This window comes from Dermacentor silvarum, chromosome 3, assembly GCF_013339745.2.
Source record: "Dermacentor silvarum isolate Dsil-2018 chromosome 3, BIME_Dsil_1.4, whole genome shotgun sequence".
Classification (NCBI taxonomy): Eukaryota; Metazoa; Arthropoda; class Arachnida; order Ixodida; family Ixodidae; genus Dermacentor; species Dermacentor silvarum.
Window position 1 is genome coordinate 84,028,762 of NC_051156.1, and position 14,753 is coordinate 84,043,514.

The following is a 14,753-nucleotide window of genomic DNA, read 5'->3' on the forward strand; positions in this document are numbered from 1 at the left end:
GACAGTGTTCAGCCGCATGAATGACAAGCTTGTCAAATGCATCCAGTCGACATGACGGGCTGTTGTGTTCCCAAGTGCACCCGATCGACGCGTAAAGGGCTTCATTGTTAACGCTTCCCCCGGGACCCAGAGCGAAGGAAGAGATGGGAAGCCCAAGTAAAGCGGTATCACTGGAAGGCAACGGATAGCTCCTACATTTGCGAGGTAAGTGTCAAGAAAGTTTAGACTATCGCACCATGTTTTTAATTTAAATAAGAAAGTATTCTCTGATCCTCGCTCACGTACCAACGTTCGCTCACGAACTAAGCACTGCACCGATGCTGTCGAGTTTGGTTTGCGAGCGCGCGTCGCATAGGCTTTTGACGTTTTGATCGGCGCAGTCTATGCGAGTAGTACCGTTATTTTAAAAGACTGACGAAGATGCTTTCCCGCGAAATAGTCTTACATTAGCTACAAATCGTCATGTAAACCACCTATTTTACTTTATCACGGGAAGCACACATCGTGTGCGTCTCTTGTTTCTTTTTTTTTTTCTCAGTTTCTTTTTTCGCTACTGGTTATTTGGGACTAAACAACGCAGTGCTTCTTCTGGGGAGAGCGGCTGTTGTGTAGGTGGCAAGCTAAGCATAGTGATTTTCTCTGATTTCTCAGCAGATCTCTTGCGGATCTCAGGTTGTTACGTTAAATACCTGATTTTTTAGACGAATATATTTGTAGCGTGGTGCTCGTAAGCCGATGGTCATTCGTGCTCATTCCCGATCGTAGTGGGTACTGTGACGGTCTTTAAATGTCTGTGCACGGTATGCCCAGGTGTAGTAGAGTTAAGGGGCATCATGGGACCAAAATGTTTCGGCGCTTTCTGGCATGGTGTCTGTTGTAGCCTGTGCGAAGTGTGAAGCGTGTGAAGTGAGGTAATACAGCATTACTTCTGCGAAAGTTTATTTTTAAGCACTGTAATGGGTTGTCTGTATTTACAAGCCAACTTTTTATATCAATAATCACTTTTGTTGTTTTACTTGTACTTAGAAACACTTTGAGGAGGACCAGTACGAGGGAAATCGACAGGATGGGCGCCGTCTGTTAAAGTCAACAGCCTTAGAATCATCATGGACTATATTTTCGAAGTGAAGAACATTGCTAATCTGTATTCGCCTGCCTTAGTTTCACTTACGGTTTTTCTACGCGATATGTATGCAGTGTTGTTTATTTTTTCAATGTAGTTATCAGTGTTCTAATGGTTATTTATAAAATGTTCGGTACTCGCCATCGATGTGTTTGGCTAATGCGACGTATTCGATGGTAGCTGATGTATTCTGGCTGGATATGTTGATTAATATTATCCGCGGTTGCGTTTTCTTGTTTGTATTCTTGTTTTGATTTATATTGTGTGTAATAAGGTTGATGTAATCACTTGAAATCCCCCCCCCCATGTAATGAATAAATAAAAAAAAACTCTCCCTATCCCGCATTGTGTGTGTCGAGCCTACCTTGCGAATTTATTTTTATCTCGTCTTTCAACACAACCTTCGGGCGCCACACAATACATATAATTTTTCATGTACATATCTCTTTCATTATTGACTGTGCTAGACATTACTAAGTAAATGTATTTTGTGCATCGTTTGGTTTCTTGTGTGTACTACGCAAGATTGACACAGACAAGTTACGTTACATTTCTCTACAGCACTAACTAAACCTTATTTTCACATCGCAGTTATTTTTACACCAGCTTAATCCTGTCAGCACACAGTTTTGTGGAAAAAAAAGCAAAATTGCGCGTAGATATCGTCAAATAATTGCAACGAACGCGAAGAGCATGCGCAACGCAAGGGAAACTAACCGCCGTGCGCGAGTGGCTGGCTACGGTAAAGGAGGCGTGACGTGTAAACCAAAATACAACAGCGAAAAAGAAAAACTTCCACACACAGGGGGTCGCAAACCTTATATACCAAGCATTGAAGCGCAAAATAAATTGTGCGTATTTCTACCATACACACGGCACATGAAATGTGATTGAATTAGGCAACTTGGGGCATGTTCCCGGCGCCATACATTTACGTCTTCGACCTTCGACGAGTTAACGGCTATTGGTTATGAAGATGTGCAGATGCGATACCGATAAAAAATCCTCATCAAGGCAAAGCACTTGGAAGCGCGCCGCGAGTAAACCTATTTATGAACGCAAGCGTAGCGGAGTCTGAGCTCGTGTGATTCAATATGGCGGCGCCAGCGGGGTTGTCTCCACCCTGAACGGCGGCACTGGAATCGAGGCACCCTAGAACACGTCAGCACCGAGCGCCCTCTCTCGTCGCTGTAGCTACTCACCGCCAGTACAAAATGGCCGCTTCTCACGAAAACGTGGTGGACCTTTGGTTCCGCCATCGAGAGATTTTCGGACGCCGTACAGCAGCATCCCTGCGTGTCATAAACTGGTGGATTATCGCGATGTGGATCGCAAGAACAACGCCTGGGAGCTGATCCGCTTGTTCGCCGGCCTCTCGACAGGTGCGTCGATGTCTACATACTCATACTTTGTTTACATACTCAAACGTGGATACTTCTCCGAACCTTGTATGCAATCACCGTTTGTTATTGTGCCTTGCTTTTCCTGTTTCAGTTGAAGAGTGCCTCAAACTGTGGAAGAGGCTGAGAGATCGCTACACGCGTTAATTGAAGGCGAATGAGCAAACAAAAAGGAGCGGCCGCGGCTATGTTTCTCGGCGAGCGTGGGAGTTCGCAGAGTCGATGGCCTTTTACAGAGATTGCGGCTGTCCGAGAAAGTGAGTTATTATGCATTTTCAGAGTTCTGCGATAACATTCATTGCTTCTTAGTGTTTTGTCTACTTTGATGACTGTATTCCGTGATCATACGTTTGTTCGTTTTCTAAAAGTTCCCCGCATGACACTGCTGTTATTCAGCGAAGCAAACCCAGCTTGCTCTTTACGTGATTGTGATACACGTTGCGCTTTGCATGTTTCAAGTGCACGTCATTAATATTTTGTTTTGTGTGTTCATGTAAGACACAGGAGTTTGCTGGAGCTGGCCGCATCTGCCCTTTTCCTTCTTTTTGGCAAGAAATGTTCAGGGTGCTATTTTTCTCATCGCGTTAGTCCTTGCACGAAACTGTAAAGTGAACACTCAATACCTGGATAGGATTGCCTGTCTTATTGGGGTTAACTTCGAATGTGCACGCAACATTTCAAACTTTTTTTTCTGAAGTGTCTACAGCGATATTATTCTATATATACAAACAATAGTATTCCTTCGAAGAAGCCTTCAGCATTCTCAGTGAGCGAAGCAGCCAAATGAAATGGCTGCAAAACCAATTTTGTTTGGTCTTACAATTGTGCGCAGCTGTTTTTCATCGAATAATGTCAGCCTTTTCCCTGCAGAACTACATGCAGCATGGAAGCCCCTTCCTGCTCGGGTGGTGATGATCTTGACGAGACCGCCGAAAGCATTTTTTCAGGAATGTACAGCACACCTCCGTCACCATCAGCAGTTGAAAGTTTTTTGAATGCTCCACCCGTACTACCATCACCAGCAACGCCGGCATCATTGGCAGTACCACCAATGTCGGTAACCGAGAGATATAGTGAGGCTCCAGCCAAGTCAAAAAATGACAAGAACGACAGACAGCTTTCAAGATGAACTTTTGGGCCAAGTTGAGAAAAAAAAATGTCTGAGAATGAGGCGTTTGGTTTGTCTGTATGCCTAAGTTTGGATAAGATGCCACGTAAACTGGTATCAAAATGTAAAGTTAAAATTATGCAGCTCATACAGAACTGGAGGAAGGAATGGATTAACCTGCAAGTCAATTAATGCAGTGATTATAGCCCCATTTTTTAGTTTAGGTGCCAAGGGACTCACATAAGACTCGTGCATGTAGCTTTTGTTTATGTTAAGGATTTAATATATTTATTTGTTTTTTATTAGCGCTGTGCTGTAATGCCCGACTTATCCATACAAAGAATACAAAATTCTCAATTTTATCGTTTTCATTTCTTCTCCAGAACTGCATAATTGCTTGAGGTATAAGTCTGTGATATGCTGTGATGTTATACGCGTGGACTGTGATATTCTGCGACGTAGGCTGTGATATGCTGTTAACCAATGGCGTGATAAAATGATGATGATGTGTGGTGTTTTATGGCGCAAGGGCCAAGTATGGCCAAAGAGCGCCATGACAAGTGGTAATGTAATTGATGAGCTGCTATGACGCACGCAATGAGTTTATCATGGTAGATGTGACATGGCTGTAAAGGGGCCTAAAAACTGTCGCTGTAAATGGCGTAAAACATATAGGTAGTAAAATAATGATAGTGACTGAAGTGGCGTATGCAATGAGTATGAAATGTGCAACAAGGTTGCGATAACATGTATATAAAAATTAAAAGGTGATGCTTGACAACGAGTAGCACAACAGCCTCACCAGGTACCTTGAGTACAAGGGGCCCGAGGCATGTGCTATAAACAAAGATTGACATCGCAACAGCGGCCTCTCGCAGGAGGCCGTGCTACGAATTTCTTGGGCAGAATACGTTGAGCGTATGGACGTCACTTAAGAATGCTAAAACAGATTTCATGTCGAAAAGCGGTTCTCTGCCTAGAAACAGTGTCAGGTGAAGCGGTATACACTGCCTATATGCTAAAGGGAAGTGTTTTTCCCTCTCAGCTTGTGCTTCGCGACATTCCAGGAAGACATGCTGAACACTGAGGGTGTTCCCACATCTACTACAGATTGGAGGTTCACCGCCAGTCAACAAAAAACTATGTGTACCATAAGTGTGCCCTATTCTGAGACGACAGAATAGGACATCACTTCGTCTCGAGTTGGTCAGTGATGGCCAGTGCCCTAAATGTGGCTTAATCACGTGGAGCTTATTAAGGATTTCAGCGTCCCACTTATGTTGCCAGTACGTTCTCAGTTTTTTCCGCAAATATGGCTTTAGGTCTATAACTGGAACAGCTATGGACAGGTTGCAAGATTTTGTATCTAAGGAAGTTGCCATTCGGTCTGCTAGCACGTTACCTTCAATACCTCTGTGTCCAGGCACCCAGCATACCGTTACATGTTGGCCAGAGGCATAAATAGTACATAGGAGTGAGAAAAGTTCTGTAATTACTGGATTTTTGTGTTTGCAACATGACATCAAAGTTTTAACGACGCTTAACGAGTCTGTATATATGACCGCCTTATGTAGTTTTAACTGCTTGATCTGTTTCGCAGCGCACCATAGTGCATACGCCTCTGCTGTAAAGATGCTTGTATGATGGTGAAGAACATCTGACTCCGAATAGGATGGGCCGACGGCTGCATAAGACACGCCGGCATGCGATTTAGACGCATCTGTGTAGTATTCTGGGCACGAGTACTTAAATTGTAACTCTCGAAAATGCATACGAATGTGGGCCTCTGGAGCATGCTTGCTTACCTCAACAAATGACGTGTCGCAGTCAATGATCTGCCACAACCACGGCGCTAACGGCTTAGCAGGAGCCATTAGGCGATTTTCAAGAAGCGGAACGCCCATATCTTCGCTCATACTCCTCACACGGAGTGAGAGTGGCTCTCTTACAGCAGGCTTGTTTTGAAAAAGTGTTGCAGAGGTCATATCGCTCATGGTAGGATAACAAGGATGGTCTTTATCAGTGTGTACTTTCAGAAAGTAATTAAAAGTAGAATATGATCGTTGTAGATCAAGGGACCATTCGTTCGATTCAACATAGAGGCTTTGAATAGGGCTTGTCCTGAAGGCACCGGTGGCGAGGCGGATACCAAGATGATGCACAGGGTCCAGCATCTTCAGAGCACTGGGGGTAGCAGAGTTATACACTACTGCGCCGTAGTCTAACCGCGATCGTACAAGGCTCCTGTAGAGGTTCATGAGGCATTTTCTGTCGCTACCCCATGTTGTGTGTGACAGTATTTTCAGGATGTTCATTGTTTTCAGGCACTTAGCTTTGAGGTACTTGATATGAGGAATGAAGGTTAGTTTTGTGTCAAGTATAATGCCTAAAAATTTGTGTTCAGTGTTGATTGGTATGCGTTGTCCATGCAGCATGATATCTGGATCTCGTATTAAGCCTCTCTTTCTAGAGAAGAGTATACAGGAGCTTTTGAGAGGGTTTAGCTTGAAACCATTTTCATTTGCCCATTTTGACACTTTGTTCAGTCCGAGCTGAACCTGACGCTCGCATATTGCAAGGTTACAAGACTTAAATCCGATCTGCACATCATCGACATATATTGAATAAAACATTGAGGATGTAATGACTTTGTGAAGGGAATTCATTTTCACAATGAAAAGGGTGCAACTATGCACGCCCCCTTGTGGCACACCAGTTTCTTGAATAAATGGGCGGGACAATACGTTACCAACTTTGACTCGAAAAGTACGGTTAGACAGGTAGCTTTCTATAGTGCTAAGCATATTACCTCGAATGCCCATGTGCGACAGGTCTCGTAAGATCCCGTACCGCCATGTCGTATCGTACGCCTTTGCCATATCAAGAAATATAGACAAGAAATACTGCTTGTGTACAAATGCATCACGGATGTTTGCTTCGATGCGCACGAGGTGATCGGTTGTAGATCGGCCTTCCCTAAAGCCACATTGAAATGGGTCAAGCATTTTGTTCGACTCTAAGAAATGTACAAGACGGTGATTGATCATTTTCTCAAAAACCTTACAAAGGCAGCTCGTAAGTGCTATAGGCCGGTAGCTGTCAGCAATGAAGTATTATTACCGTGCTTCAAAACTGGGATGACAATAGCTTCTTTCCATTTAGATGGAAGATACCCAGCAGCCCAGATGGTATTGAAAAGTGTGAGTAGTGTGATTTGCGTGTCGCAGTGCAAGTGCTTGATCATATCGTACATGATTCTATCCGGACCCGGTGCAGAGCTCTGACAAGCTGACAAGGCGGCTTTAAGTTCGGCAATACCAAAAGGACGGTTATAAAGTTGATTTGGGCTACATTTCCGGTTCAGAGGCTTACGTTCTTCTATTGCTTTATATTTCAGGAAGCTCTCCGAATAGTGGGTGGAACTAGACACGCGCTCGAAGTGTTCACCAAGAGCGTCAGCCTGGTCTTCCAACTTATTTCCTTCTTTATCCACCAGGGGCAATGGATGAATTTGTTGTCCCTTAAGCCTCCTGAGCCCATTCCATACTTTTGCCTCCTGTGTGAATGAATTAATACTCGATAGGAACCTCTCCCAGCTTGCCCTTTTAGCTTGTCGTCGCGTTCGCCTTCCCTGTGATTCTATGTTTTTAAATTCCATCAAATTTTCTGCAGTTGGGGATCGACGGAGTATGCCCCACGCTTTATTTTGTTTTTTCCGCGCCTCCTTGCACTCATCATTCCACCACGGCACTCGTCTTTTGGATGAGCTACCGCTTGATTGTGGAATGAACTTGTTTGCTGCGTCGATGATAAAAGCGGTAAAATACGCTACTGCGTCGTCTATGCTAAATTCGCTGATAAAATCTCGTGATATAAATGTCGATTCTTTAAAAAGTTTCCAGTCGGCGGAAGCTAGTTTCCACCTAGGGACATGCGGAAGGGAGTTATGTTGGGCTACTAAGTTTAGTGTGATTGGAAAGTGGTCACTTTCGAATGGGTTTTTGATTACACTCCATTCCAAGTCGGGAAAAAGGGAAGCAGAACCAATCGCCAAGTCTATTGATGAGTATGAATTGTGATGAAGGTTATAATAGGTTGGCTCCTTTTTATTGAAGAGGCATGCACCGGAGTTCACGAGGAATTTTTCTATGAATCTACCTCTCGTATCGCATCGTCAGTCTCCCCACATCGTGTTATGAGCGTTAAAATCTCCCACGAGTATGTAGGGTTCGGGAAGCTGATCAATGAGGTTATGGAAATCTGTTTTCTCGAGATGATGATTCGGGGGTATATAAATGGTGCATACGGTTACCAACTTACTGAAAAGAATTGCCCGAACTGACACTGCCTCTAGGGGCGTCTGAAGGGCGACGTATTGACAAGCTACAGACTTGTCTGCAACTATTGCTACACCGCCAGACGAGGCGTTCGCCACGTCACGGTCTTTGCGGTAGATGGTGTATTGACGAAGAAAGTTTGTATTTGTGGGTTTCAGATGCGTCTCTTGAACACACAGCAACTTTGGATTGTGTTTGTGTAGGAGTTCTGTAATATCGTCGAGGTTGTGAAGAAGTCCTCTGACATTCCACTGTAGTATTTGTGTCTCCATAATGACAAATGTGTTTGTGCTGTGTGTTTAAGAGATGAAGATTAGCTCGCGGGGCCCTTTGCAGGCGCCGTGACACGAGATCTTTCTTTTCTGGAGCGGTCGAGAGAATCTCGCCGCTCCTTAGGCGCTGGTGGCGCCGTCTGGCCGGTTGTGTCCATTGCCTCTTGCGGGGCGCTAGACACGCGCTCTTGCGAGCGGTTCGTTTGACGTGAAAGCCTCGTCTCGAGGGACGAGGCCCTGGAGGCCACCAGCCCGGAGGTTGATGGTCCCTTGTTCTGAGATGGCGGAGCAGCGCTAGCCGCAGCCGCCGAGGGGGCGGATGGCGTCACCGCCGGCTCACTCTGTGTGGACCGGACAGCCGCCGGGTGCCGCGGTGGCGCTGCCCCCTGACGCGCCACCTCGGCAAAACTGACTTTAGGCAGGTATGACACCCGCCTGCGAGCCTCTTTGAAAGTTATGTTTTCCTTTACTTTGATCGTGACTATTTCTTTTTCTTTCTTCCAAGACGGGCATGACCGCGAGTATGCGGCATGCTCGCCATCAAAATTGACACAGTGTAGAGTGTTTTCACATGTTTCAGAGGCATGGTCACCGGAACTACATTTAGCACATGTCTGTCGGCCTAGGCAGTTCTGGGAACTGTGGCCGAAACGCTGGCACTTGAAGCAACGAAGAGGGTTTGGTACATAGGGTCTAACCCGTAGCTTCACATAGCCTGCCTCGATTGTCTCGGGCAGGATGCTTGAGCCAAAAGTTAGTACTATATGCTTGGTTTTGATCTCTTTGCCGTCCCGTCTTAGCATGATTCGTTTGACAGTGATCACGTTTTGTTCGCTCCAGCCTTCCAACAGTTCAGCTTCTGTCAGTTCCATGAGGTCATCGTCGGAGACTACACCACGGCTGGTGTTCATAGTTCGGTGTGGGGATATTGTCACTGGGATCTCCCCAAATGACACTAGGTTAGGAAGCTTTTCGTGCTGTTTTACGTCGCGGAGTTCCAAAAGGAGGTCGCCGCTAGCCAATTTCGACGCTTTGTAGCCTGCTCCAAGAGCTTCGGTGAGACTTTTCGAAACGAGAAAGGGTGAGATCATTCTCACCGTCTTTTCGGGTTTATCGGAATGGATAACATGAAATCTGGGGAAGTTTTGCAATTTGCTGCCATTGAATTGAAAGATATCTTCGGTGCGCCCTCGTTTGTGAGAGCGATCAGGGAGTCGGGGGAATGACGATAAAGCCATAAGGTAACAATGATTTCGGTAGCTATGCCAGCCGCCCACCACCGAGCCCAACAAGGAGACGCTACAAGACCCGAAGGAGATGCAGACGCCAGCATAGCCGCTATAACCTAATATAATAGACCCAAGGATGGATAAACTACACCAGGTTAACCCTTGCTGCCTGGAAAATTGGAAGTAAAGCGAAGTGAAGAGAAGACAGGAGAGATGGAAAGTGAGAGAGAAAGACGAAGGTTGGAGGGAGAGAGAGAGAGAGACAGGAAAAGGCAACTACCGATTTCCCCCGGGTGGGTCAGTCCGGGGGTGCCGTCTACGTGAAGCCGAGGCCAAAGAGGTGTGTTGCCTCCGCCGGGGGGCCATAAAGGTCCAAACTCCCGGCTTCGGCTCAACCTCCAGGATCCCCTTTTCCCCGGACACGGCTAAGCTGCGCACGGTTAGACGCAGGAGGGTCCAACCCCCATGTGCTCGGGTCCGTGGTGTCGCAACACACCAAACGCCTGCTGACGCAGACGCCCCTGCGGGGAATGGCGTAATAAAATAGTACAAATATTAACGCTGCAATATTGAATCTAATTTCCACGAAGCATAAAACTGCATCCTTCTAGCTCACTGCCTTTGCGTACTCAGTGACACTTCATTTAACCGTTTGTGGCTTGGAGGGTCACAATTATCCCACTGTTTTCAAGTGCCGATAAATGGACAAGGGTGCACCTACGTATCATATTTTAGCACGATGAATACTCCCCAACAATCAAAGACACTATTCAGTGTGTTTTCATCTTTCACTAATAGGCCTCCTTGGTGTTCTGAGTGTTTTTACATGCGCAGGTGTGCTGTTCGACGAGGCTCATATTGGAAGCAAAATTTTTATTTGAACAGCTGTTTTGTGTGAGCTTTTCAGGCTTTTCCATTAGCAGGATCAATACTTCTTGAAGCTGGCTCATTAGCTAGCTGAATACTTCTTGAAGTTCTATGCAAGTTTCCTTATACGCCAAAAATACTTAGGTATGGATACGTACCACATTTTATGCCTTTTTACAGAGTGATTGGTGCAAATGTGTACTCCTTTTTTCTACAAAAGCAGCAGTCGAAGTGGCTTGAAAGCTATGCCATTCCATTTCTAGTCATTATGAGTGCAGTTTTAGTATTTGTATGCATGTGATACATGTGCCGAGCTCGCGCCTTATAAAGGGGTAAACCAGAGAAACATCTAACTCGGTAAATGCCTTAATCAGATCGATTCTTTAATCACTGTACTGCGTGATCCGAGGTAGCACTTGATGTTGAGCACCACATAATGTGTAACTACTGGTACCTGTTTCTTGATAGTCATGTGTATTTCATTACTAACCCAGATTTCATAACTGCAATAAATGAAGAGTTGTATTTATGTCTTTTGTATGGCATTTTCAGCATGACTTTATTCAAAAAGTGCAATATTTGTTTCATGCGCTTGTTTTGCATTACTATTTTGTTTTTCGAATATGGGCATTTTTCGCAATATGTGATACATATTTAATACTTATTTCTCATGTTATTGTGCGCTAAATGAAGCGCTCTATTTTTGTCGCATTCAAGGTATTTTGAGCATTATATAGTACCAAAAGTACAGCATTTGTCTATTGCACAGCTGCATTTGTTGAGACAGTAGTACACAGCATAAGACTGCCACGTTCAATTCCAGTGTGACGATGAATGTCTCATTCCCAAGTCGCACATATTTCAGTGCTTCTAGTGCCATTAAATAATATTTATTCAGATTCTTCCAAAGCAATATCCACAAGCAACAGACAAAGGACAAGGTCAATGCCAACTGGCAGTTGTAAAGAACACACATATACAACATCTGAAAGGAATTTTCGCAGTGTTCTTGCATTTTTTCTTGAACATGTCGCATTTCGTATCTCTGTTGTACAGAAATAAGTCTTGTGAATAGTTGGTTAAATGTAACCGATCTTGCTTTTTTGTGTGTTTCATTTCAAACGTTTCACTAAATCCCATTTTTTTCTATGTGATGTTTTCTATGTATGTACATGCTGGAACACAGCGATGTACACTTCATGTGAAAATGACTTGCACAGAAGGAGGGCCCGAAGTTAACATGTCAGGCACATCTGTTAAAAACCACATTGGGTTAGCTTTAGTGACAATGCAGAAAAAAGACAACATACACATGATTAACAAAATCGAGCCCCTCGTTTTCCCTTCTCTCATTAATGCAGAAAAAATACACATGTTTACATGTAAAATACAGTTCATACGCAAATTCTAGTGAGACAAATCACTGGCATATGAGCGCTATAAAGCCTTTTAAACAGTAGTTCTTCACCATAAATAGAGAAAAAAAGTTCAAGAAAATAGAAAGGGCAATATCGTACATAATTACAGGAGCCTATAATTGGTATGACGCTGGAAGAGGAAAAAGTTATATGATACGTCTGAAAAATAAAACGCAAATACGTGCATATATACAAAGTGATGCAATTTAACCATTAGAAGCTGTAGGGGTACAAAAGATAAAGGGAGAGAACTGGGATTTCAGCACCGTCTGACAACGTTCAACTGCCACGGCAATGAACCTTCTCCAGACATGAAATAATCGGCTATTTCGTCCCTCATTGCCATGGCAGCTGAAGTGGGGCGGTTCTTTGATGGTAGTGCCTGAGTTCCAATTTGGGTGATAGTGAGGCGCCACTCTCCATCATGCATTGTTTCCTCACATGACTTATCACCGTAACCATCAGGGCAGTATGCACTGTCTGTCATAAGAAAGTTGTGCCGACACACAGCAGCCCCAATCATGCTGCTGAGAAGCTTCGGCTCACATTCCACAGTACCTAGAAAAACCCGCCAGCGTGAGACTAAAATGCCAAAAGCATTTTCAATACATCTGCGTGCCCTGGAGAGGCGGTAGTTGAAGACTTTTTTTCTCTCATTGAGTTTCCAGCCAGGGTAGGGCCGCATCAGGTAAGTGCACAATGGAAATGCGGCATCTCCAACCAAACACACTGGCCACTTGGAAACTCCGCAGGGGAGCCCCAACTTTTCGAAGAAAGTCTCGAGGGGACTCTTCTTGAAAAAGCAACCATCAGAAATCGGCCTTGTGCTCCGATATCCACCATAATAAATCTATAACTGGCATCTGCTACAGCCAGCATAAGCAAGGAGTAGAACCCCTTGTAATTGTAGGAGTCGGACCCACTGTTGTTGGGGCATTTGATAGCAAAGTGTTTTCCATCAATGCTCCCTATAGTATTAGGAAAATTCCATTTATCATTGTATTCTACCGCTATGTTACGTCACTTCTCTTCACTTGGATGTTCAAGTACAAGGGGCTTCAAACAGTCCCAGATTGCTGGCAGTGTCTCTTTGTGGATGTTTGACACCGTCGATCCATGCGTACGGTAACTCATAGCAATATCTTGCACGGACCCTCCTGTAGCCAGGAATCTGCAAAAGTGCTAATGGAACAGTTTTTTTAATTAATGTTGAAACATTTTTCATATGTATGTTTACAATGAACTTAACTGATACCAACATCATTATAAGGTTCGTTTGAAAATACATGCATCGTGTTTCACAAATACTACAAGGGCCATACATAGTAACAGGAATGGTTATACGGTGTATCCATGTAGAGCCTACCTAACGAATACTACAGACAGACAGAAAGGCAGCCAGAATTTGTGAAAAATAGGCAATCAACTGAGCAAAAAAAATAATAACGTAAAGCTGTATTTGCCTAAATATAACGCATGGGGAAGTTCAGCAAAGCAAATATATTGATGTTTGAGAACTTTCCGAAATTCTGAAAAATTCGGAACTTCAAATACTAAAAACATTTTCAGGAAAGAACTGTTTGCTGCGACGGACATCAGTTGTGCCAAAAATAGAACAAATTAGTAATTGAAATGCGCTTTTTTATTTTCAAACTAGCACAGTCTGAGGGGAAGTGTCAATGGGGAGTTTGAAGCTATAGGCAAGACAATGTCATATGAGTTTTTTAAACAAAGAAATAGTCATTGTCAGCAGAGCAAGGAATTCTGGTGCTTTTTTCTATCACAAAACTGAACCTGAGCTGAAATGGAGGGTCTATAAATACGGAGACGCCACGGAAAAATATGCGAGAGGGTGTTATTTTACATGGAGCCCTTTGCGAGCAACACGATCGAGCGTGGCAAAGCCTCTTTTTCCACCCAGTAGCGGCCACTCACACCACCGATTTATCGGATTTTTAAAGTCATCTGCGCATCCGCATCTTTTTCGACTCTCTACCATATGCAGCTCTCGCAGCATTTCGTTGCTCAATGGCCACCGCGCTTTCCCGCTACGGCACCAAGATTGTTCAAAGCTCAGCTTCTCCACATAGCTCAAAAGCCTTGTGGTTCAGCCTGTTACAGGTACGTTGAAGATCAGCGAATAAAAATAAAATTGCGCAATATATTTACAATTATACGACGTGCCCTCTGAAGCAGATGTGAGAGGGAAAAAAGTAATTTTTTAACTGCACTATGCACATACTTCAGCTCGTCGCCGCATTGTCTAATGTCTAGGAAATTATGAACACCATATATTTTACCTCAGTGTCACTGCAAGCCTTTCTGCCGGAGAGATAGGCCTCCTGTGGGTTGGAGGGTGGATAAGCCTCTCGTAGACAAGGCTCAGCAACTTGTCGAAAGATGCCTTTGTCATGCTGCGTTCCATAAATGCCTGAAATTAGGCGCAACATTTTAAGCGTGCTCGAGCTACACAATCCCGAAAGCAATACAGGTTTTATGTACCTCGCTTTCATTTACCTGAAATACTTGAAGTGATATTCAGGATCGCTCTGCCGCAGCTCCTGTACGAGGTGGTGGTACTCGCCGTACTCCGGACGCTTGTCGAAGATCTCTCTTATGTAGAGAGACCTCTTCCTCTTGTGACGCAGACGATGCACCAACAAACGGAGAATAATGTTTCTTCGCGCGGGGTATGTCCACGCCATCGCCGAAACAAATCCGAAGCAGACCACAAAGAGGGAGCAAAACGCGCGCGAAATCCGTACGAAACGAGGGCGACACTCCACGCGCACAAGTCCGAGTGGCAAATGGAATTGTTTCGCGGGTTCACGACAGGTGGCGCGACGTTCTGCGCATTAACTGCGCATGTGCTTCAGCTGCGGCCGCATGCGCGCCGTCGGAAGTGGTTGCACTGAAGAGAGCCGGACTTGCGCCTGGCGCGGCGTCGCCGACGTGACGTACCCGACCGCAACCGCCGCTCGTCCGCGCGCAGAGAACGT

General features: G+C 44.7%; 2 protein-coding genes across 3 annotated transcripts in view; one reads left to right on the plus strand and one right to left on the minus strand.

The window, feature by feature from the left end:
* The window catches only part of LOC119445548 (uncharacterized), a 381,600-nt gene that overhangs the window by 266,623 nt on the left and 100,224 nt on the right, over positions 1-14,753 (plus strand). The window lies entirely within an intron of this gene.
* Positions 11,961-14,601, minus strand: LOC119443892 (uncharacterized). The gene is made up of 3 exons (XM_037708492.2): positions 14,272-14,601; positions 14,055-14,168; positions 11,961-12,925 (listed from the first exon to the last, which is right to left on the minus strand). Exons 1-3 carry the CDS (start codon positions 14,457-14,459, stop codon positions 12,775-12,777), a joined length of 453 nt encoding a protein of 150 aa, XP_037564420.1. The 5' UTR covers positions 14,460-14,601; the 3' UTR covers positions 11,961-12,774.

Bases quoted from the DNA above. Each gene is read 5' to 3' on its own strand.
- LOC119443892 (XM_037708492.2), bottom strand. From the start codon at position 14,459: ATGGCGTGGACATACCCCGCGCGAAGAAACATTATTCTCCGTTTGTTG. The intron at 14,169-14,271 runs GTAAATGAAAGC...TATGGAACGCAG, and splicing joins TATCACTTCAAGTATTTCAG to CATGACAAAGGCATCTTTCG. The intron at 12,926-14,054 runs GTAAAATATATG...GCACTTTTGCAG, and splicing joins AGGCTTGCAGTGACACTGAG to ATTCCTGGCTACAGGAGGGT.